This window comes from Passer domesticus, chromosome 17 (assembly GCF_036417665.1).
Source record: "Passer domesticus isolate bPasDom1 chromosome 17, bPasDom1.hap1, whole genome shotgun sequence".
Taxonomy (NCBI): Eukaryota; Metazoa; Chordata; class Aves; order Passeriformes; family Passeridae; genus Passer; species Passer domesticus.
The window spans coordinates 9,676,822-9,701,053 of record NC_087490.1 but is presented as its reverse complement, the minus strand read 5'-3'; the positions used below and the strand labels follow the sequence as shown (position 1 = coordinate 9,701,053).

Sequence of the window (24,232 nt, the reverse complement as noted above, 5' to 3'; positions counted from 1 at the left end):
CAGGGCACAAGGAGCTGTTACAAAGACTGGCAGCACTTTACTCAAGAGCAAAAACCTTTCCAGGGATCTTTAGAGAAGCAGCAGTCAAATAAACCCACATTATTTCACACACTGAAAGGGTTTTAGCATTTTATAGTAATACTGTAAACAAAAGATTAAAAGTCAAAATATTGTACAGACAGAATGACACTGATAAATACAAGGTTTGGAAAAAGGCAAAAAAAGCTTTTCCTTTCCTCTGCAGCATTTTGTAAAGGAAGAGCAAGTTTGTTTACAGGGGAACAAGAGATCTAGTCCTAAAAGAAAAACACACCTTTGTTACTTGAGGTGCTACAGACTCTGTGACTGCAGTGCTGTGAGTGGAGGGTTCATGAATTTGCTGCTGGGGGTTCCTGTGGGGTGTGGACCACTCTGATTTCAGTGTAGCTGGAGCAGGGGCTGGCAGTTACTAAAGTGTCCCTTGGTTTTGGATCAAAGGCAGGTTTAAATACTTGATAAATTACACCATAGCTCAGTGTCACCCTGCTTTGGAAAGCAGGTAAGATATGTTAAAAAACAGCACACAGTGGTGTCCTGGGAGACTGAAAAATACCATCTGCTGCCTTTCAGCCATTATTTAAGGAAAAGTTCCTAGAAGATTCTCAATGTATTTAATTAATTGCCAGTTACATGATTTTGAAGTAGGTTTCACAAAGGTCATTTGCAGTTTTAATCCCAGCCTGCCTCTGCTGTCTGGCTAGAGCTGCTTCTGGGGTTCAGAAGGGCAGAAAGGAAATAAAACACCACAATGAAGAACATTAATTTACTGGGCTGTCATCTCCTCTCTCCATTCCTTCCCTCCCTCAGACTCTGGGAGCCAGACAGCACCAGGAATCCAGCAGTGCTATGGCACTTTTATATCCACACAAACACACCATGGCTGGCTCCTGGGCAGGGACAAGACACTTCCAAATGGGACAGAGGCAAAAATCAGTGATTTCCTGCACCACCGAAAATTCAGACTCCCAAAAATATGCTCAATTTTTAAATTATGGACTGACACACTTCTATGAACTGTTGTAGATGAAGCAACCTGGAGCAAACATGGCCACTGGGGCCAGGCAGCCTGGCAGGGGTTACTCAGCAAGTTGTCAAATTTGTAAAGATTTGCATAAAAAACTTAGGAGATACGAGAAAGATTTTCACATTTGGATATGTTGAGGTACAGAGGTTATGTGCTGTGGCAGACACAGCTGCTTTTGCACTGGCACTCTTCTAACTTCCTTTTTTTGTTAATAAGCACAGAAATCTTTAGTGAAATTGCATCTGGAGTTACTGAGAAATGCTGCTGCAAACAAGACGGTGCCTCAAAGATGACAGGAAAATTCTGCAAGAAACTTAAAAATGAAATACTAACTCAGAAACAAAGGATAATATTTAACCACTAATGCCCTAAAATAACATCAAACATATATATTAATGGCATAGTGACAACTAAAAGAAATAACTATTAGGTTTCAAATTCCTTCCAAAACAGATAAAGTGACAAAGACCTTGTAGAGTTACACGTAACAAGCTTGGATGCCCACAACTACTACTGGTTTAGCAGACTAAAAAAACAAAAACATATTGCACAACAGTTGATATGGGAACAGAGAACGTTGGGCTTGCACCCCGTTACCAGGACAAACCTTCTTCCTGCTGGGAGCAGTCCCGGAGCCTGGGGAGCCTCAGCCAGCAGGATCCCAGCAGGGGAGGCTCCAGAGGGATGGAGATGCTGCTCTCCCATCCGTGCAGCGGTGTCAGAGCAGTTCCACCAGCAGGATCTGAAAGCAGAGCGTGGCCCCAAGGAAACATCTACAGCGCTGGGACATGAGAGTGGCTCGACAGCTACTTGCAACATGCTATTATCCAAAACTACACTGGCAACACAGGCACAAAATAAGGCAGTGGGTTAAATTAATCATAAAATTGTTAGAAAACATGCAAAAATAATACTGAGTTTAAAAAAAAAAAGTTTCTTGCCCCTTGAAGTTTTTTTTTTCCTCATAAAAATGCGCATAGTTCCACACCTATACGTTGAAATCCAACCTTTAAAAAAAACCCCGGAGTAAAAAGCCCCGAGTGCCTCAGTTGTTGTTCTCTTTGGTTGTGATGGTGACCAGCTGCTTGGCGGCCTTGGCGATGTCGTAGGCGCACTGGATGACCTGCTGTGTCACCAGCTGGATGTCGGGCGCGGGGCTGGGCTCGGCGGGCAGCGCTTTCCTGCACTCCGACTGCAGCCTGTAGGCGCTGGATGTCAGCAGCCGCAGGGAAGTCCTCACCAGCTCCGACTTGGGCTTCTGCGAAGGGAAAACAGACGCTGGGACAGGCAGAACAACACAACCTTTTAATTAGCCGGGAGTGCTCACAAGGGCTCTTTGATGCGGCCGAGCCCCGATTCCCCTGGTGGCAGGCGGCGGAATTTCCCTCGGCTCTCGGGGAGGTCCCGAAGGGCTGCCGGGCAGCAGGCAGGGAGCAGTGCTCCGTGCCCTCCCTTAGGAAGTTACTCATGCTCATTTCTGGTGGCTGTTTACTGTCCCCTGTCCTGGCTGGCAGGAGGGGACAGCATGTCCAGGATATGGGTGCAGGCAGGACAGCAGCTTTGGTTCTTTACTTGCAGTTTTGGAGAGGTGGGTAAAGACTTTACAAGAACTTGGTCACGGGGATTTCACTCCCTAAATTTTCTGTGAGCAAACAGATCGCTTTGATGGATGGATAACAGATTTAAACGTGGCTCCAGGAAAGAAATCCAGGTGATGCCATTCAGATGGAAAAGGGGGTGATGAGTCTGGTGAAATTCCCATGTAACCACACAACTCTTCATGCCAGATCAAGCACCTCCAGTTTTGTACAATTCTTAAGAGTTTTACATTCAAGAGTACAACTAAAGGCTGGACTCACACTTCAGCCTTTACCAGTTGCCACGCTAATAAATACAAAGGTGCATCATAACCCCATCATTTCTCCCTACCATTTTCATTTTAAAGTGAAATAATTTTTGATTTTCATTCTGAAGGGGAATTACACACGAGGAAAGCACTCTGATGGTGGCAGGTACTTACTTTTGGGAACAAGGCTGCCATTTCTGTCACTGCCACATGTATTCTCTCGGAGCACGGTATATAGCTGCAGAAAGATGCTCTGGGTTATTCATTGTTGGAGACTCCCCTCCCTCTTCCACTTCACTGCTCAGTGACTGTTAATCTAAAAACAGCCACGTGACTTCAAGAGAAAGCAAGAACTTAACAGTGCAAAATGATTTCTTAGGTTTTTGTTGTTTTTTGGAGTTGGTTTGAAGGAGTAACTGTCCAAACTTTTATATAAAACTTTGTCAGGAAAGTCTCCATTTGTGTGCAACTTCAGAACACCAAGATGCCTTCTTGGATTAATTAATATCCAGTAAACAGACAAGGCAGAGTTCTCACACACATGCAACCCCAAACTACCAACTGCATTCACAGTCTGAATTCTAAATATTCGCTAATTCTGATGAGTTAGTTAATAAAACAAAGGCAGATTCCATAAATACTCACAGATTTCACTTCTGATTTATATACCAAATGAAAACCGGTCTGTCCAAAATAGAACTATTTACCATAAACTGCTGTGAATAGTGATGTTAGTGTGCTCTCTCACAAGTCTCATTTCAAAATATTCTTATGCTAAAATTGAGTCTTTGAAGCATAAGTTAGTTCACATGATCCAATCTTAAGCAAGAGAATCTCAAAACTCACAAAGCATTCAAGAAAACTATTCAGCATGTGTGGGTTATGGTAGGTCAGTGCCCTTTCAAGCAAAAAGAGCCCCCAGACCCACCCCCCCAGTCATTATTGATTTGATCTTGCAACACCAAAGGTGCAAAAAAATCAGTCACTTGCAAATGCACCGAGAGAAAAGCAACACACTGGGGTCATTTTGGCAATGCAGGAAAATTGCTTTAAAAGGAGTATTTCTATGTGTCTCAAGTCACATGAGTTCTTCCAAATAAACTAAAAGTGGAGAGAGGCCTTCCAAGTTCACCACAATTCCCCTTCTGCTGTGGAGTTAATGATTAATCTGCTCCCTGCAGCCACAGTGACCAGCACCCTACCTCATTAAAAAGTCAATTTACTGATTAAACCCTTCACTAACAAGGCAGAGAAAGCCCTGAGAATAACCTGAATGAGACACTCAGGTGAACATGTTTCACTGTATGTTCTCTAGGTCAGCTGCAAAGTTTCCAGTGCAGCCTGGAGGAATGGCTTTAGTTTAATGTCTAAACACTCACTGTGAGATGCTCTGACTCTGTGTTGGGTTTACACACCTCCAGTGAGACATCAGGAAGATATTAAAGTAGTGGCAGCTTGGAAAGGAATCCCTCATTAGCAGTAAATTGTGTTAATCTCTTCCTCCAATCCTGACATTTGTTGGGTTTGAACCTGGGCAGTTCTGTTTTAAAGAGCCTCTCAGGCAAATGTCACTTTTATTTTAGGCACTTACAAACAATGTTTAGGTCAGGTTGGAAGATATCATATAAACAGACATCTTTTTTCATGGATTTGGGATACAAATGATCTCATTTGACCCCCAGCTGTATAAACACTTGAGAGGACTCAGATGTCAGGTGTGAATGTTCCACCTTGGGAACGTGAAACTCCTGCTACTTTTACAATGGTGCTAAGAAGCAACCATGTGTTTTGTTCATAAAATTATGGAATGGTTTGGGTTGGAAGGGACCTTCAAACCTCAAAGATTTCTTCCTAAAGGAAGAAATTCTTCCCTGTGAGGGTGAGGAGGCCCTGGCACAGAGAAGCTGTGTCTGCCCCATCCCTGGAAGTGTCCAAGGCCAGGCTGGATGGGGCTTGGAGCAACCTGGGATAGTGGAAGGAGTCCCTGCCCATGGAGGAGCTGGAACAAGGCAGGTTCTAAGGTTCCCTCTAACCCCAACTATTCTGTAATTCCATGAACCAACCAAGTTGTAATTTAATTTATCTTGACAGGCAACAAAACCCAAAATAGAGCCAGGAGAATACACCAGAACCAGCTGCAGCTCCAGGCTGTGGTTCTGCTGCCCACTGGTACCTCCTGGGAGCTGCAGGGGCTGTGCCACACCCCTGGCCTGGAGGGGCTGCCTGCAGTTCCCTCATCCCCTGCAGCATTTCATGCATCGCCTTCCACGACCCCCGTGCGTGCGGCCGGAGAGGGAGGGACAGAGGCAGCAGAGAGAAGGAGAAAGGACACTGTGCCTGGGAGGCAGGGACAGAGGCCAGAGTACCAGGAGGCAGGGCCGGGCTGCTGGCTGGTCAGAGGCTGCAGGGGCGCTCGCTCGGCCCCGGGGAGCCGCGTGCCGAGGCTGTGTCTGAGCTGGGATGGGCCCCCACGCTCCACGGGCCTGCTGAGCCCATGGAGCACAGGGAAAGGGGTGGGAGAGAGTGAGAAACAAAAGGGAGAAGGGGTTTCATTAATAGATTATACTCTTGCATTTTTTTACTCTCCAGCACGTGATTTTTCTCTACAACGCTCCCAGCACGAGCTTGGAGGATGTGTTATTACATCCTCAAGTGTCTCATTTTGGTAAGGAAGCATTCCCTTGTGTTAAGGAAGCCAGGGAAGAGGAAAACAAAGAACAGCAGCTTCCTCGTTCAGTGTTTTGCAAGACAACACTCATCTAAGCATAGGCAAACACCTCACTCCACGTGTGGTACAGAAAACAAAAATGCAGCATAACAGGTTTTTTAAAAACCTGATCAATTCAACAACGAAAGCCAGGTATGCTGCATTGCTTCCTTCAATGATGTTTAAAAAAATTCACAACTGTATAGTGTGATAGACATAAAAACTACACTCATTTGAAGCTTCTCTGTGTGAAACAAGCACCAAGAGACTGCACTAGAAAAGGTTACACCAAGGGCAAAGAGCTCAGTACAAACACGGCAGAAGTCGTCACTCGGGTGAGAAGGAGAGGCCACGCCAGCCCTGCTAAAAATAGCAAAGTACAAGAAGGAAAAAACACAGAACAAAAGTGGCCCCATTGTTGTTCACTTCTCTGAGCCAGGCAGGAAGTGAGGGCTCAACACAAACCTCTGCTGCTTCTCCCAGGCACAGAGGGCACCGAGCTGGGGCCACAGCAGAGCCAGACCCAGCAGCCTGCAGGGCCAGCTTTGCTGGAGCCCAGAGTGTTCCAGCCCCAAAATGTGCTCATGTCAGGGAATATGTAACTTTGATTTACAGCCTTCTAGAAGAGCTGTGTGGGGAAAAGCACCTGCTGATCAGCAAGGGTAGTATCGCTTTTTGTAACCCACAGCTATTCTGGAAATTGTTCAGGTTGGCCAGAATTTCCCTGAGGGAGCTGAAGCTGCAGCAGCCTGATCTGGTCAGTCAGTGCTCTGCTTACTCAGCTGGCTCTGCATCTAAAACCAATAGTTCAAAACACTTTTGCTGGTACGTAATTTGTACTAATACCTCAGTAGGAAAGCCAAATTCTCCCTCTTTCACAATTTGCACCAAGCAAGGCTTGGTGTTACTATCACATTCTGCAGGGTGTAATTACCTATGGACATAGAGGGGTGAAGACCCAAGAAAAATTTGCAGGGAGTTTTCTACAACACCTTTGATTTGTGTCTATTACAACCCTGGTTTTGCAGCAGGACTCACAAGTTAAGGGCAGGGCAGGCAGCACTGCAGCCAGGACCCCCTCACAAGGGGCTGGTCACTTGTCCCCAGTTTGCCCTGTGGCACTAAGGACACCACAGACCTACACATTTTACAGGTGTGAAATAGAAGAGCTGTATTTCAAGTTCACCTGTGCTACAGGTGGAAACGCCTGAAGAATTTCCTTTGTTTTCTCACCAACTCCAGAGCTTTTCCAGCTCTCCCTCCTTACCTGTCATGTTTGTTCTCCTGTGCCGCCCTCAGCAGCTCCTGGATGTTCTTGGTGATCTGCTCTGTTTTCCGGATCACATCTTCTGTGCTGGGCAGGCTGGAGCTGGGGGCTGGGTCAGTGTCCTCAGGGATGGACCCCTCCCCCTGCCACACCACGCTGCGCTGCCTGCCCTTCCTGCCCGACCTGCAGGGAGCAAAGCAGGGCTTGGCCCGGGGACAGAGCAGTCCCCTGCCACCCCCAAGCTGTGTCAGCTGTGTCACAGCACCTACCCTGGCTCCTCCAGCTCCACGGGGGTGGTGGGGTTGTCATAGTCGCTCTCAGACACGCTGCTCTGCTTCTCCAGCTTCGAGGCCTGCAAGGAACAGGTTTACTTCAGCCTGTGCAGGAAAGAGCAGCTCTGGGCTGGGCCAGAGCCACAGGCTGTGGATTTGCTCCTTGCACAACAGCTCCTGCATCACCCTGCAGCTGCTGTGCCCCTCTCCCCATGCCAGGCTGCTGCTCAGCTTGTACCCAAGGTCCTGGGCACTGCCAGCACAGCCCCACCAGCCCCTGGACACCCAGCACGGCAGGACAGACAGACAGACAGAGCACAGCATCCTTCCCTGCCACTGAAACTGCCCCAGGGACACACTCTGAGAGGCCACCAGGAGCAGAGGCCAAATGGAGAAGCAGCACCATGAAACAGGAGCCTGAACAGTGAGTAAGAACCACTGGAGAGGGAGAGAACCCCAGAGAAAAGGAGGCCAGGCCAAGAGCAGAGCAGAGGCCAGAGACCACGGTGGGGAGGCTGAATGCAGAGAGGAAAAGCCACTGCAAAATGGGAGCCCAAAACAAGGGCTGAAGACTATTTTGGCTTTCCCACTGCCACAAAGACGGGAGACAGAGATGGGGGAGCCCAAAGTGCAGGTGGAAGACTGAGGGCATGCATGGGACTGATGAGACCTGGAGCTAATCAAAATTTGGGGCCAGAGGAGTTAAAGCCCATTGCAAAGTGAAGCCCAAAACAGGGTGGGAGGACAAAGTGTGAGGAACTGAGGGACACTGAATGTTTAATTCTGGTACAGAGCTGGAAGATCAAAGAAGTGGGAGCTGTGCCCCAGAGCACTGGATGCAACAAGGGCACGAGGCCAACCATGAGAGGGCCACAGAAGAGTAGTGTCAAAAAGAGGAGAGGGGCCAATTCCAAAGTGGAAGCTGAAATGAGAGCAGGAGGAATGCAGGGAAGCAGAGGCTGGATTGAGCTCTGTAGACCCATTGCAAAGTGGGAGGCTGATCCCAGAGCAAGGGCTGAATGAAGAAAAGGATATCAAAATGAGCTTGGAGGGCAAACCCCCAGCCAGGCCCCAGGATCACCACACATCTGCTTCCTCAAGTCTTCTAAAAACTGCAAAGCTTCACCCAGGTGCCCAGCATGGTGTGTCTGGTGTCACTCCGATCACAGAGAAGCAGCTCAGGGTTCTTCACAGACCCAACAACCAGCCCTGGGGCTCTTACAGAAACCCTGAAGTTACCATGAGGGAGTCTCCAGGGTTAAACTGTAAGGGACACCTCCAATCTGCTGATCAAATAATATTTCTGCCTCAAGGACAGACCAAAAATGTGACCAGGAACTGGTTTTCACTGGCTGAGTTTCAGTACATTTGTTAAGCACTCATCTGATGTTAAACCCATCAATTCTTAAGTGAAGCACCTGGAGTTAGAAATCCCTTTTCACTTTTAAAGTTACTCTGCACAGGAGGAAAAACCAGCATTTTTTGAACACTCCTCTCTCAGGACAGCTGGTAAAGATCAGTTGTAAAAGTGAAATGGATTTTGAAGATAAGAAACTATTTTATGTAGAGAGTCTGACCTTTCCCCACTCCCAGGTGTACAGAGACAACAATCCTAATAGTGGAAAAGCTCTTACCATCTGCTCAGAAATACAAACAACAGGGATGAATTACAAGAAGAAGATACTGTGGAATCACTAATATAGAATCAGTGTAGAAAAAAAACAATCAACCAAACCCTGTGCAAGTTTCCAGTATCAGACAGCACTGCAGCCAAACCCAGATTTCCATTTGGCCAAGTAGGATATTCCCTTGAAAGTTTTTATTCTATCCCTACTTCCAAATCTAATATTTTCTGGACTAATATGTCCAAACATGGCACAGCCAAAATAAAATTGGAACAGAAGGAATTAAAAAGCAGAATCTGTGTCCTGGCAGGGACAGACCAGAGTAAACATTTAAACCCCCAGATTTTTACCTGTAAGGCAAATAGTCAGTCAGGACCACCTGGATTGGTGCAAGCCACCAGCCCCCAAGGAAAGCAGCTTTGAAGCTGGGCCTCATGCAGTGCTTTTAGTCAGCAGGAGAGTTGTACATTGGCTTAGAAACATCAGTGAGAGCCTGGAAAATCAGTGTCCAAACAGCAGCCAGCTTGTCTTGGGGCTGTTGTGCAGCTGAACGAGTGACCTGGAGAACTGTGCGTGGTGTTAAAGGCTGAAGATGTGAAGTTAGAGAGAGGCAAGAGCCCAGAGCTGGTGGCAGCAGGAATGGAAGGGAGGAAATTCTGCTCCATGCAGGCTGGAAGGCCAGGCAGTGAGAGGGGGAAGAGAGAGGATGTGGTTCTGGGGAGATTGGCACCTCCTCCAGGGAGAAGATGGATTGGGAAGGTACTTAACCCTTCGTGTGCTCTCATCCCTCGACCAGGAAAGCGTGGAGGGGAAGGAAGGTAGAGATGAAGAGGAGGTCACAAACGCACTCCTCCCGATCTAAAAATGGGAAAGAGAAAAACCAAAACCAAAACACAAACAAACTCTTAACTGAAATCAAAGGAACATTCTTAAAACCATGGAGATGACACAAAGCAAGAATGATGTTGAGAATCTGGCTTAGGCTGAGGGCACTTAATTCTTTCAAAATACAATTGAATTCATGCTCATTCTAATACTGAGATTCCAGAGGTGCCAAATTCCATGGAGAACAAAAAAAATTCACCACATGCCAAATTAACTAACTCCACAACACAAATCAATGCTTCAGAACTGCTACTGCTATCCAAATTTCCACCCAAATGACCAAAGGACCTATACAAAGCACTGTCACATTTTGCAAACACCGTCACACACAAATGAATTCTGACATTTCTTGCTGCCAGAACTGCCATCATATCAACATGACAATATAATTTAAAATTATCTAGATTTCATAGCTTAAATTAATTTAATTGAAGGTGGGGATTGAATCCCTTGGTGCATTCAACCCTCTTCTGTGGGATGTGAATGGAATATTTACTCTCCCTCATGCCAAAGGTAACTTCAAAACACATTTTAAAGGTCTTACTGATTTGACTGGAAGGAAATAAAAGACATTGCTACTAAGAGGGAAAGATATTGTCAAAAATCCACATATTTTCAACGTGTGTCTAAAAGACACTGTCCTGTATTGCAGCCCACAGGGCAATCTATGAAGATGAAACAAAAAATTAACTGTGCTAATTAATTAAATGCACTTGTTAATTAAATGCACTAGTGTGTGTTGGGTCATTTCTGTAAAGTGTGAACACTTCAGTGCAAAATCCCTCTGGCCAACAGAGAACTCCCTCTCCACATCACAGGAAAATACCAAACCAGAAGAATCTGCTTGACTGGCAGATCTAAACCATCTCCAGCCTCCAATTCCAAATTCAGAATAAGAAACTGGTAGTCTGGTGAAAATTTTTCAACTTTATTTTATTTTTTCAAGGTGGTTATGAAGTTCCACAAATTGGTACCTGCATGTTTATCTCCAGAAATACAAGAACTTTACCTACCTTCTTGGAATACTACTTCCCCCTCCCTTCCTGGTTTTCAGACAATCACATATTGATATTTTACATCTATATATAGTGTGGTTAAAAAACCAGCAAGCAGAAGCCAAAAGCTCCAGTTTCCATATTCCAGAACTGCTACAGCTTCTGCTTTTCAAACCAACAGGCTCCTGCAGACATGTTAATACAGCAAACATGAACAATTCTCACAGTTTTATCCCCCGTTTTTTTTTTCCCCTCTGAGGCAGAAGCTGAGTGAACGAGCAGCGTCGGAAGAGACAGGAAAGCTGAACATGAGAGGCAGTGCAGAAGCAGCAGCAGTTTTACTCACGTGTGGAGGGAAGGGCTGCAGCCTGGTGATGTTTTCCTCTGGGTAGGTGACCTCCCCCATGGGCAGGTAGGGCTTCTGCCCCGAGCCAGTCTCGTACATGGACATGGGCCTGCTGCCCCGGGCCGACGGGCGCCGCTTTAGGGAGGAATTGCTGCTGGGGTCTGGGTACTCAGAACCACTTTGCACCTGATAGATATTGGTTGTGGCCTGTCTTCTGAGGTTGGTATTTTCACTCTGTAGAGTTTGGAGCTGAAAGAAATGTTTAGCAGTGGGATTTGGTTTCCTAAGAGCAAGTGCCAAGAGCAAAGTGACCACGCGACACTCGCTTGTCAGCCGTACCAGAAAATCCAGGTACTGCTGCCTGGGGGTTCATTTCTTTTTCAAAAACTACTTTACTTGCTTGGTACAAGCATAGAAACACCTTTGTTCCAGATCTGGAAATATTTAGGTGCTGGTTTCCAGCAGCTGCTGGGATGTAAACTTGACGTTAGATGTTAAAATTGGCTGCTGTAGTTCAGAAACACACGACCCATTCCCTCCAGCCTGCTCTACTGGCACAGGAATCCTGGGATAGAAGGAGGCTGTGGGGGAAGCACTGCCAACACAACAGTCTTCCAAGCAAAGGGATCCATTGCAGCAGCCAATACAAGGACTTAGAAGACTTTAACATAAGGCCAGTGAAATCTGACAATGCCAGCACAGACACCAGAAGCAGCACAAAGGAACTTGAGCTTGCTCTGCAAAGCAAGGAGAAAGTTCAGCTTATGAAAATTAGGCATCAGCTACTGCTATCTAAAGGCCAACAAGAAAGCATTTTAAAGCTTTTATTATTATGTATTTATTTGATAGTGAAAATGTACGAATTCTGATTATTTTGTGGACTTGGAGTAAGTTTGCTATATTAACACATCGGAAAGAAAAGATGAAGTGAAGAAAAACTGCAGGACAGAAAAATTTCCCTTCTGCTACACCATGAAAATATCCTCATTAATTCATAGGCCCCAAAGGGTTTTTTTTTTACCCTAAATGATTATATCCGTCTAAAGAAACCCAATGTACATGAAAAATTAATTCAATTGATGCAAGAGAAATGCTGAAACCAGTACAAGCTGTTGAAAGACCAAGGAAACAGCCTGAGATCTCCCAGTGTTCACCATTCTAAAAGAGTAGAATTGGCACTTAACAGACAAGGATATTCCAATTAATCTGAGGGCAAGCAGCCAGCCCTTTCTAGTGTTAGTCTAGTTTTATCCTATCTTTCAGACAGGATAGTGAACTCAGATATAAATTGTCTTTTACCCCACAAAAATATAGGTAAGTGCACACACATACAGTGTACTGACACTTGATTCCTCATTGTTTAAATCTGCTTATTTTGAAGCAAGACACCAAAAACACCCAGGACTTGAAACAGCTCTCCTGTCACTTGGAAAACTGATGTTAAAGTTCTGACATAAGTTAAATCATCCTTGTGATTTGCAGGGCTGGATCACCACCAGCACCACAAAAAAAACCCAAAAAAACCCCACAACATTCAAAGCATGTGCTGCATATAAATATTTATAGTCTCATGTCTGATCCCAAAGCAGCTCCACTTCAAAATGAATTTTCTCACTATCCTAATACTGGATTATTTCTAGTTCCTTATTCCAGTAATATCCTCAGTTCCAGCAGTTTTATTCTGACAATATCAGATATCCCAAAAGCTGGAGGGAGGGGTTCCTCTGTTACCTTTTTCTGCATAATCCTCAGCTCATCACTCAGGTTGATGTTCACTTTCATTAACTGCTGAATCTTCACCTCAGAAGCCACCAAGGCATTTTTAACCTGCATATATTCCTGGGCTGTCACTGGTCCATCTGACAAGTCTGAATCCAAGCTCTAGGAAAAAGGAAAAGAAAAATACTTACACCATTAAGAAGAAGAAAACAAGATAATGAGATTTCAACAGCTTTTCATGTACTTACTTTAAAGGCATCACAGTTCAAATGAAGTTGAAATTAATAAAATCCATTAACCAGAATAATTTAAAGTCCTCTAGAAAATCAATCAGCTCTGAGCTCCTCTAAAAACATTTGCATCAGCATTTTAGAGATAAAATACTCTTTTATAAGGGTTTTTAAAAATATGCAATAAAGAAGTGCAAAGTTATGAAAGACAGACTGCTAAATATCCAGTGTGCATTTCCAGAGAAGATTAAAGTAGAACCACCAGGTTTTACTGCCCTTTGATGCTATTCTGCATTATTCCAGGAATGGTTTAACTCACCTGGACACCATTGGTCTGCTGTGAGTATTCCTCCAGTACGAAGTAGCAAATGTTTGTGAAATACCATGGAATCACTGATTTGGAGCTTTTTGGCACATCCAATTATTTCATCTATGCAATTAAATCTGTATCTTATCCTCCAGCCACACACATTACTTTTCTAGAGAGGCTTTTTTTTTTTTTACAATAAAAATTCCTCAAGCAACAACATTTAAGGAAGTTCATAGACTGAGGCATGATTACAATTAATTAAAATATTAATTTCCTGATAATTTATGCAAATTACCTTTATGAATAACACTTGGGGGGGTGTATCACTATTTCAATCCTACCTTCTGCCTGTTTGATTTAGCTGCATTTGTTTCCAGGTCTGTATCTTCATCTGAAGCAACACTGTCATAATCAGGCTGGTCATTGTCCTGACTTTCACTGCTGTGCTGATTGCTGATTGATTTCAGAATCAGCTCCACATTTTCTGCAGATCAACACATGAAACACATACTAGTAAGTATGGAGAAGAAATAGAAGTTCATAATTTGGAAAAAATTCAATTTAGATCCACCTAGGAGGAATGAATGATTACTGTCCAAACCTTCCAAGTATTATGGTTTTGTTTTTTTATTTCTTCTAAGTGTTTAGGCAAGTTAAAATAAGTGGTGAGAATCCTTCAGCAGCTTAATAAAATTAATATAAATTGAAAAAAACCCCAACAGACTACATTGGACAAATGGATGTCAACATGCAAATGAAAAATATAGGGAAATATTAAAAGATAGAAAAGATTTGTTTGGTATTTTGTCTCCAGAGGGAAAAAGATATATGAAAACAATATACAGATCTCTCTCATAATTCAGCTCTGCTGAGGGGCTCTGGGAGTGACTGAACTACTGAAGAAGTGCCTGCAAAGGAGCTGACAAGTAAAGCTCACTCACCTTTGGAACCAGTGAGAGAATTCCCCTGTTGTCTTCGTTTGGCATCACTTAAAATGTCTATAACCAGTGTAGCAAACTCGTGGGCATTAAATCGAGCCAGTTTCTGCCTTCCCTAAACACAGGAAAATGCAGAGGAAAGAAAAGTACATCCTGTATCAGAAGAACAGCAGAGTCCCTAGGAAAAACTAAAACTACACACTTGGTGTGGACTATTCAACTACATTTATTGCAAAAAGTGTGGTTTAAAAGGGAAATGTGAAATTATTTTAACTTTTTTCCAAGTAGATGCAACTCTTCTACAATAATAAAATGCAGTAAAGCAATATTAATTAGGCCAACTTAATTACCTGGGCTGTTATATTAATTTTACAGTATTAAGATTGCATACCTGATTCCTGGTTGAGGAATATTCAGGATTTACAGGAAGAAAAGGGACCACAGTGGTCTCTGTCACAAGTGTGCTGTGGTTCTGAGTAGCAAGCCAAACTGTTCCAGAGGAAAAAAAAAAAAAAGAGGGAATAACCTTCCTGTACTGCTTGACAGTATTTCTTGTCAAATAAAAGACTGCAATTTCAAACACAAACACAATCAATTCAGAGGAAAGCTTTTCCCCAGAGGGTTCTCTACTTTGTGGAAAACACAAGATTTTTTTCAATTAACATCCCCTTCAGGCAATGCAAGACAAAGGAACCCTCCTCAGCAGTAGCTGCTGAATACAGAAGCACTTGAACAGAACATGTGCTTGGATTGGAATCTTGTATGTAAAGTGACAATCCAGACTTGTTTTATTTCATTCCAGAAGTCTCACTCACCTGCATCTGTTTCCCTTCTGTCAACTTCATCATACACATCCATGGCAAGTTCTTCAAACAAGTGGTTGCTTAGCTAAGGGTAGAGGAGAATAATTAGAGTTTGAAAAGAAATGAAACCCAGCTAGATCTCTGATAACAGAAAATGACAGGGAAAATGTAAGAGCACAACTCTGCTCTTTCCTCCAGCCTCTGTAATCCACAGAAAAGCTCCTTTCTCAGGCTGCACAGGCAGCAGACATGCATGACCACCCCATTTCTAAGTACAGAAACAACCACCCTCTTCTACACTCCTTTCCTGGTCAATGGATTTTTTTTCCTGCCCCATCTGATCACAAGAAGACCTTTTGTGTTTGGGGTGAGGCAGAGGCACTGTGGGAATGAGGTACCAAATGGCACTGGAGATGTGAACTTCAGGGAACAGTGAAGGCTCACAAAACATTTGTGTATCAAGCTGCTCCTACAGCAGACAAGTGAAGAGATACTTGTGCTAGGGAGCCTGAGGGATGGGAGTTTGCCACATCTAGAAAAGGAGTTTTACTTACAGACTGAAGCTTCTTCTTGGCTGCTTTTGCCAGTTCTGATACATCCAGACTGCTATGAAAACAAGAAGTGATCATTACATCTACAGCATTTCATGGCTTCTACATAGCAAAATTCTACATTTTAGTAACTCAGTGATTAAAATGTCACTTTTACCTTAACCCCCTAATATTTCAGTATTTGTAGCATTGTTTTTAACACACTGATGTTATTACTATTGCTACTGTAACATCACAATTAGCATATTATTAACCTTTATTTTCAAAATTAAAATGAAACAATACAAAGAACTCTTTGGAATATGAAAACCCCCAGGTTTTTACCCACTCAATTTTTAAGTTACTGAAGTTTTTCACAGAAGTTTTGCAAGCAGGAGGTTGGACAGTGGTTTACTTACAGCCGTCTTATTTCCAATTGCACAGCAATAAAAGAGGAACAGGAACTTAAAATTAGTACTTGATACTTCTTATACAAATCTGATTTCATTGATCACAACCAAAAGTTAAAAGCATTAAAATATCAGAAAAATACTCAATTGGTCCTTAAATTATTTCCACCATCTGTTTCCTAGGAATTCCCCATGTGTGTTCCCTCCCCAGAAATGTCTCACCTTCTCCCTGCATTTTAATAAAGACAATTGGCTTCTATAATTTTATGATTTTGTTGATATCCCAATATTCTTTCTACGAAAAAGACTAATAAAGGCACACATAAAAAAGTTAGAATAGCAACAAGCTTAAAAGGTGTTTCAGAAAGGAAAGAAAACTTAATTATTAGATGTTTTCAGGTATGTGATGGAATCAGAACTTACCTGTCTGCCATCTGAGGTATAACAAAGTGCTGCCCATTTTTGTGCTCTAGAATCGAAAACAAATTGCACTTTACCAGGCTGGTACTGCCTACAGTTTTCAATAATAAGCATCAGGCAACATTAAGTAATTTCTCTTGCATGTAATTACTCAATTAAGGCTTATTAGTTGTATTGAAATTCCAGGAAAAAAAAAGAAAATTAAGTTCTAACACAGGTACCTTTATGGTTATAAAGCTGTAAGTGTTCTTGTGTTCAAATGGCACCCACTTAACAGAACACTCCCCTGCTGTTGCACTTCAATTAGAAGAAACTACTTGAAAGAGTTTCTACAGTATATAAAGAACATGTATTTGAGGAAAACCAGGAAGGAATTTTGGTTTTAATTTCTGTCTATTTAAAACGCTGGATTTTTATCCCAATTTTAAATGCATCATCCCTAATCTTGCATCTTATACTATCTTTGGTTCTGTGTAATTTATTTGACTATTTGGAAGGGTTACAAAAAGTGCAGTGCACAAATATGACACAGCAGAGTCTGAATGTCCTGTAAGTGACAGTGACAGGTCTGAGGGTGCAGGTGTGCTGCTCACCTGGTTTCCTGCCACAGAGGTAGAAAGCCAACCTGTCTGTGAGCTCGTACTGGATCTCCACCAGCCTCTCTGCCAGCTCGTGGTGCCCCCCTTGCCTGCTCACACACAGGGACAGGGGCAGTCAGTGACACACAGAAATGGTCAAACACATTTAGTACAAGCCAACCCTGCACTGTTTGGTGCATCAACCCATCACAGACTCAGCCCAGTTCCACCCCGTGTGCCCCAACCCATCTCTGCAGTCTGGGACATTCCTACAGCAATTCCTGAGCTAATCCTCACTCCTGGAGCCTGAACTTGCAGGAACTCTTCTCTAATTAATTTCCTGTGAGCTGCTAGATTGGCACAGCCTGTGTTATTGGCATCATAGCTGATGTCTCAGGCACACAGAACACAGGCTGTGATCTGATGAAAATACTTATTCCTCATTTTTAGTCATTCACTCTTTCTCGAAAAAGTATTATCAGCATTTAGCAGACAAATTATATCTTAGCGGGTGCATTGTGTGATTTATGGATATCAGAGACTCCTACCTTGCATAATCAATTGGAGTTTTCCCATTGGAATCTTGTGTGCCAGGATCAGCACCATAAACTGCCAAGAGTTCTGCTTGCAAAGTCTGTCCTGCCTTAGCAGCAACGTGCAGTGGGGTGTTTCCTTTCTCCTGCAAGAGATTAAGGAAAATATCTACTTAGCCAACAGGTCTGAGTAGAAGATTGAAATATAACATGAATCAGCTGAAATGAATGTAAATAATATGAACTGGAATTGATTGTATATCATCAAAATAATGAAAAAAGTGTTCCTACAGGATGGAAGAAGTTGGCTTGAGCTCCTAAGGAGAGCAGTCGCAAACAGGTCTCCAGATTTCCTGTCCTCACACTGGAATGGAGTTGCTGAAAAAGAAGCAGAATTATATTTAACACACTGATTCAGCACTTGTTTTTCAGCCATGCTTTGAGTTACAAGAGTATGCAGAGTTCTCACTACAGCTCTTTTGTGTAAAGGGTTTTCTCCAAGTTCACCTCAATTAATGCCTCTCAATCATGACCTCCAGTGATAACCACAAAAAGGGGCTTCATGTTGAAGTCGAGCTTTATTTATTTATGTGATAATGCAGAAAACCAGAAACAGTTAAGCCAAAAGCCAGCAAGGGAAGGCAGTGAGATTTGCCTGTGCTGTCCCAGGAGGCACTGACCTTGCTGAGATCCTTGGCAGTGACACTGTCGTCCTCCCGGCACGGCAGGCGATGCACAAACGCTAACATTTGATATTTAGCTCTGATGAACTCTGCTTTGTTGGGACTGCAAAGAGAAATCCAGGCAACAAGAAGGGAAAGGAAAGAAATATCAGTGTTTTGATAAGTAATGCAGATGTTCCAGAAAAAGAAAAATTTCACAAATGAAGGCTGAATCAGAGATTTGCGTGTTGCTGATGGCAAAGTTAGGCATGGAAAAATATTTTCATTAAAAAACAACCCAGTGAAGATTGTCTGACTACACAGAGAAAAAGTCTGTTACAACCATCAAACATCTGCAGACTGTAGCACGTGGTGTCTGTTTCTTAAAAGAAATACAGACTTTAAAATCATGCCAACATAAGGTCTATACTTACTCTACACAGTTATTTACATTTTAAAGTGAAGCACATAGTCAGGGACAAAATTCTCTGAACTTTTATTTAATTCCTCAACCAAACTCCATTTTGTTGGCAGCATTGAGTTAAATGAAACATATGACAAAGAAAAGTCTTTTGACTAAAGTGCAAGCAGAGCTCCTCACTATTCAACAGGAATCATTAACTCGGAGAATTCAAGCACCGTATTCCTATTACTGCAACAAATTTTAAACAAATTAATACTTGGAAATAAAAGAGTAACTACCAAACACACAGAGGTTCCTATGGATTCCTTGTTGCCCTGTCACTGCTGAATAAAACAATCCCACTTCTCTAAGACAACAATTCTGCTTTTCCCACTTACTGCACTTTATCCTGCGGGCTGGCCTTGCGCCGCCCGCTCATCACGGAGGCAGGGTCCAGCAGGGAGTGCTCCCAGATGGAATTAGCACCATTGTTGTACAGAGTTTCCACCATCTGAAAGCCAGAACACACAGATATTTTGCTGCTGGCTGTATTAATCAACTATCTGTAATTATTTTCAAGCAGGTATCAAGCCAACAGATTCCCACTCTGTGTGCCAGCATCTGGAACCTGCTGGGATATCATAACTGGGCACGTGTTTAGGATGTTATGATGTGGAATTTAGTGAGAACACCCTTAGATCTCTCTGCTCTTCCCAACAGCACCTCCAGTGAAAAGAACATTCAGGTTGAAGCACATGTACTGTGGAATTTCTTTCACAGATGTACTGTGAAAGTTGAAAGTGACCTTCCAAAGCAAAGTTATCAAATTCAAAATGCAAAGATAATTCTGACTTTAGTGGTCCACAACAAAACAAGAGAAATAAAATCAGAATAACTTAGAAAAACAAAGCTTTAAAGGACCATCCCTCTCAGAAAAAGGTTTAGTGATTTAAATTGCATTTAAAAATCACCATTTTAATGGAGGAGAACAGTTTCCTCTGTACCTGCAGCAGTGTTGGAGGCCACGGGGTGTGTTTGAGATGCCTCACTTGGGAGATGTGCCGGCCCAGGCTCCTGTGCACACTGCAGCACTCGTCACAGATCAGGATCCCCCTGTTTATGGATGCCCAGCAAGGATCTGCAAAAGAAGCCATCCATTATAACACAGGAAGCAACACGGCCTTGGATTGCAAAAGCAGAGTCTAAAATGAGCAGCTCTGCCTTTTAACCTTCCCTGCTCAGCCACTGCGTGAATGTCACAGCTTTGCTGGGGCTCTGGAGGCTGGGAAAATGGGAAACACCAGTCCTGGCACTCATAGGGGATGTGGGATTCCAAGGACAGTGAGAAGATCTGCAGTGGAAATTTGGGGAAAAGCCCCACTGCTTGCAGTTCTTGTGGAAATACTTTCCTTTCTAAACATAACAAAGCACTGAATTTATCACCACCTTGAAGTGCTTTACTTGTTGTTTTGTGGACTCCCACAGAAGTGTTCCTAACAACAGTGCCTACTTGCTCTTTGAAAAAAACTCAGTGTTTTTTTTACCTTGTCAAAAATACTTTTTAAAATAACAAAATCTACACACAAGGTTGCCACAGCACTCAGCCTTTTCCCTGCTACTCAGTTTTCAGTTCTATATAATACCAATGCCTTTTAAATTTCCACATTAAATAATAAAAACACACAAGAGTGCCATAATAAAAAAGGATACATATGCGCCAAGTCAAAGGCTCAATAAAATCCAAAATTCTCAAGCAAAATAACTTCATCTCATAGCAGATATGAACTGAATCATCTTATAAGCAGCCCAGAAAGAAAACTGATGGGAAGTGAAGTAGTAAATAATATATATGAGCTACAAACATCAAAAGGCATAAAATCAAGTAGGAATAGTGGATTAGGTTAAAACAATAAATGCCCACAGGACACCAAACAGGTCCCTCAGCTGCTCAGAGCTCAGTCTCCAGAAGAAATTCCAATTTCTGTCAGTGACACGTGAAACTCAACGTGCCAGAACTCTGCAGGAACAGGCAACTGAGCAGCCAGACAGAGCTTCAGACCTAGCACATCCCAGGAGAACAAACAAGGAAATCAAGACCTCTTTTATTTTGGAAAAAGTCTTAATTTCAAATGCAGAGATGAAGTCTGAGGCCAAATAAGCGAGTACAAGGCTGCCTGGTATTTGATGAGAGAACTTGTGAGTCCTGTCAGAACACATCTGAGCACTGGTGCATCAGATGGAAAAGTCTCCTCTGACCCACACAAATGGACTGAATCCCTGCAAACATGATGTGATCACAGGTTTCTGAGCAGAGTTGATGATCTGGGTGTGCTGCAGGCAAACCTGTCCGAGCCACGAGGGACAGCAGCATCTGCTGACCCACCAGAACCTGCCCAGGCCACAGCCAAATTAAAGCAGGTGAAATAAGAAAAATAATCAATTTGTTAAACAACAAATTACAACAAGCACATTGAACTCCTTGTTAAATCATTCCATTATTTAACAACTTTGATTTCCAAGAAGAAAAAGAGCAGCTATGGAGTGAAGATGCATTCATGGCAAGCTAATGACCCAAACTGAGGCAGCCTTCCAGATTAATGAGCCTGGTCCTTTCTTGTTAGAGACAACCTCATCACACACGGATGGGATCCTCAGGGATCCTTCCCCTTGCCCATTCCCAGGCTGTCTGTGAGCATTGCTCTGCATTATCAACAGTCAGCACTGGGGGTTTTCTTTACCTGCACCTCAACACCCAATGCTCCTGGATATTTCAGGTGTAAATTTAATGCAATGAAGTATCTGTCCTGGAATTTGAGTAATTTTTAAGAGAGACCTAATTATGGACTCAATCAGAATATGTTTAAGCCAGTACCAAAATACACAGAATCCCACAACCACTGAGGTTGGAAAAGACCTCCAAGACTGAGCTCACCTGTGAGTGATTATCCCCTTGTCACCATCCCAGAGCAGTAATGCTACATCCAGGAATTCCTTGGACACCTCCAGGCATGGGGACTCCAAACCTCCCTGGGCAAGGCCTGACCACCCTTTCCACGAGGAAATTCCTCCTGGTGTCCAACCTGACCCTCCCCTGGCACAGTTTGATGCAGTTTCCTCTCCTCCTGTCCCTGTTCCCTGGGAGCAGAGCCTGACCCTCTCAGGCTGTCCCCTCCTGTCAGGGAGTTTAGCAGAGCCAAAAGGTTCCTCCCCGAGCCCCCTTTTCTCCAGGCTGAGCCCCTTTCCAGCTCCCTCAGCTGCTCCTGGTGCTCCAGCCCTTCCCAGCTCCATTCCCTTTCCTGGACACGCTCCAGCCCCTCAATGTCTGTCCTGGAGCAAGGGACCCAGAGCTGGACAAAGCAACTGAGGGGCCTCAGTGCCCAGCTCAGGGCTGGCCACAGCCTGGCCCTGCTGCCCACGCTGGTTTTGACACAAAGGACAGCTGGGGAGAAGCTGCAGGGCCGGGCAGGCGCTTTCAGGAACCTGCAGGGTGGTTCAAAACAGGAAGCGTGAGACGAAGACAAACCCGGCCCCGGGTTTGAGAAGCGAGCTCCTGCCTCGGGATAGGAAGTGCAGCACCAGAGCTCCTGTAAGATCACCCGAGTCAAAGAAAACCCTCCACACTCTGCAGGGACAAAGGGGGCATTGAGGAGCTTCCAGGAGGAGCAATAATTAATTTGCAGCTGCCCTGGTGCAAAGGCTGCAGCCCCCAGGTCTCCTGGCACAGCCCCCCAAGCCAGGGACAAACCCTCTGGTCTAGCTAAAGGGAGGGGCTGATTGGTTTTATTTACAGAAAGATAAAATTAAGATTTCTTTATATACATGGATAAGGCAGCGGATTTCTCGTAAATAAGGAAAGTTAAGATTAATTTATACATGTGGATAAGGCAGTGGATTTCTAGTAAATAAGTGAAGAGCTGGCAGTGCTCTAATGTCACGATAAAAGGCAGGGTTACAGGATTACCTGACAGTGATTCTGATACCCCCAGGAGCTCAAGGAACACAATTCACACAGCTTTATCTCCGAGTCACAACACCCCTGAGGTGTGTGAGCACAGATAGGCTGCCTTGTGTGATAGGGAAAATTGCCTGCCTGCTCCATTTATTGTAAAACCAAGTTTCTACAGGGGTACAAGCAGAATCCAGACTAGTTTGGGTTGGAGGGAGCTTAAAGCTCACCCAGTTCCAATCCCTACCACGGGCAGGGACACCATCCATTATCCCAGGCTGCTCCAAGTCCCATCCAGGCTGGCCTTGGACACTTCCAGGGATGGGCAACCTGTGCCAGGGCCTCACTACCCTCCCAGGGAAGAATTCCTTCTGTTAAAAGAAGAAAGTAACTTCCTGGAAGTTAATTTGGAAGTTTTACAATTTTTAAAAACAACTCAGATTTAATAAAAGTTGTTCTCCTTTCTCCCACATCTTATCTTCTACCAACTCAAGTGTTATCTACATTATACGTGTAATAATGATGTATTATTATATTAGTGTTTTAATTCATTTCAGTACATGCATAATTAATTAATTATATGGGAAGAACCTGCGCAGAACACAAACAGCAAAAACTAGAGAGACAGAAAGGACACAGACAGAGCTGATAAAATAAAGCACGACGGTTTTAGATACAAGAGCAGCAGAATTACAGACGGTCAGGAGACAGGACAGCCCTTTCTAAACACAAAATCTGTTTCCATTCGCTCCCAAACTGATCTGCAGTGGGATTTGTGCCAGCCCAGAGCAGACACTGCTCCCTGAGCGCCTCAGACACCTCAGCACAACTTTCCTTGGAAGTCTGGGACACCTACACCCAACCCCGGCCCGGGAGCAGGGGATGGGTGCCGAGCCCCGAGCCCAGCCCGCTCCGGCCTCCCCAGCTCCCCCAAACCTCCCGCTCCCTTCCAGGGACACATCCCCACCCCTCCCACCTGGCAGCCCCGTGACTGGAAGGTGCATTTCTGTCAGCTTTCCTCCCTCCCGAACGGGGCAGCTCCGCGCTTCCTCCGCGGGACGCTCCCGGAGCTCTGCCCGCCCCGGGCTCGGGAGGGGCGGCGGTGCCGGCGGGACCCGGACTCGGACCCGGAGCTCTATCCCAGCCCCGCAAGCGTCCCAGGCCAGCCTGGCCGCGGCTCGGAGCAGCCCGGGCTCCTGAAGCTGTGCTGCCCCCGGGCTTTAAGCTCCCTTCCCACACAAACCACCCCGCTCCACCACAGGTGCAGCGGCGGGGACACCCCCGGGCCAGCGGCGCCCTCACGGCCCCCGGCCCGAGAAGGGTCGGCGGGACGAGCCCGCGCGGTGCCGGCGGCGGTGCCGTGCCTACCCTGAGCGCTGCAGTCGGCGCACACCTCGCTGCTCCTCAGGCGCTTCGCCATCGCGGGCCCGGCGGCAGCGGCGGCGGCAGCGGGGCCGGTAACGGGCCCCGCCAGCCCCGGGCCGGCCCCGCGCATGCGCGCCGGGCCGCCCTGTGCCGCTCCGCATGTCGCCCGTGCTGCCATCTTTACTCCTGGCACTGGCCTGCCTTCAACTGAGCTCTGGTTCAGCGGCGCAGCACTGAGCGCTCACGCCCGGGGTTGCAGCCGCTCGCCCGCTGCGCCCTTTCAGCGAGGTGACGAGAGAAACCGGGCTTTATAAGCCTGGTGGAAGAAGCCGCTGTGCGGCAAGCCCTGCCCTCACCCGCCATGGCGGGCGGGCGAGCG

General features: G+C 44.9%; 1 protein-coding gene across 5 annotated transcripts; it reads right to left on the bottom strand.

The window, feature by feature from the left end:
- Positions 1-112: 112 nt before the first annotated feature.
- GIT2 (GIT ArfGAP 2) lies at positions 113-24,209 on the bottom strand. 5 transcript variants are annotated; one of them, XM_064392838.1, is made up of 21 exons: positions 23,857-24,209; positions 19,547-19,680; positions 18,941-19,053; positions 18,158-18,263; positions 17,769-17,855; positions 17,493-17,623; positions 16,960-17,054; positions 16,370-16,415; positions 15,561-15,612; positions 15,019-15,091; positions 14,595-14,692; positions 14,207-14,318; positions 13,607-13,749; positions 12,738-12,887; positions 11,007-11,255; positions 9,549-9,638; positions 7,153-7,235; positions 6,884-7,066; positions 5,276-5,392; positions 3,084-3,147; positions 113-2,321 (listed from the first exon to the last, which is right to left on the bottom strand). In XM_064392838.1, exons 1-21 carry the CDS (start codon positions 24,029-24,031, stop codon positions 2,109-2,111), a joined length of 2,514 nt encoding a protein of 837 aa, XP_064248908.1. In that variant the 5' UTR covers positions 24,032-24,209; the 3' UTR covers positions 113-2,108. The 5 variants fall into 5 exon arrangements, with proteins under 5 accessions (XP_064248908.1, XP_064248903.1, XP_064248905.1 ...); XM_064392833.1 differs by lacking the exon at positions 5,276-5,392 and having other exon boundaries at positions 23,857-24,012; XM_064392835.1 differs by lacking the exon at positions 5,276-5,392 and having other exon boundaries at positions 15,561-15,609; positions 23,857-24,012.
- Between the last annotated feature and the right edge of the window lie 23 nt (positions 24,210-24,232).

Coding starts and splice junctions, on each gene's coding strand:
- GIT2 (XM_064392838.1), bottom strand. CDS start 24,031: ATGGCAGCACGGGCGACATGCGGAGCGGCACAGGGCGGCCCGGCGCGC. Junction 18,264..18,940: donor AGCCCGCAGGATAAAGTGCA/GTAAGTGGGAAA, acceptor TTCTCTTTGCAG/TCCCAACAAAGCAGAGTTCA. Junction 2,322..3,083: donor TGGCAGCCTTGTTCCCAAAA/GTAAGTACCTGC, acceptor TTCCCTTCGCAG/AAGCCCAAGTCGGAGCTGGT.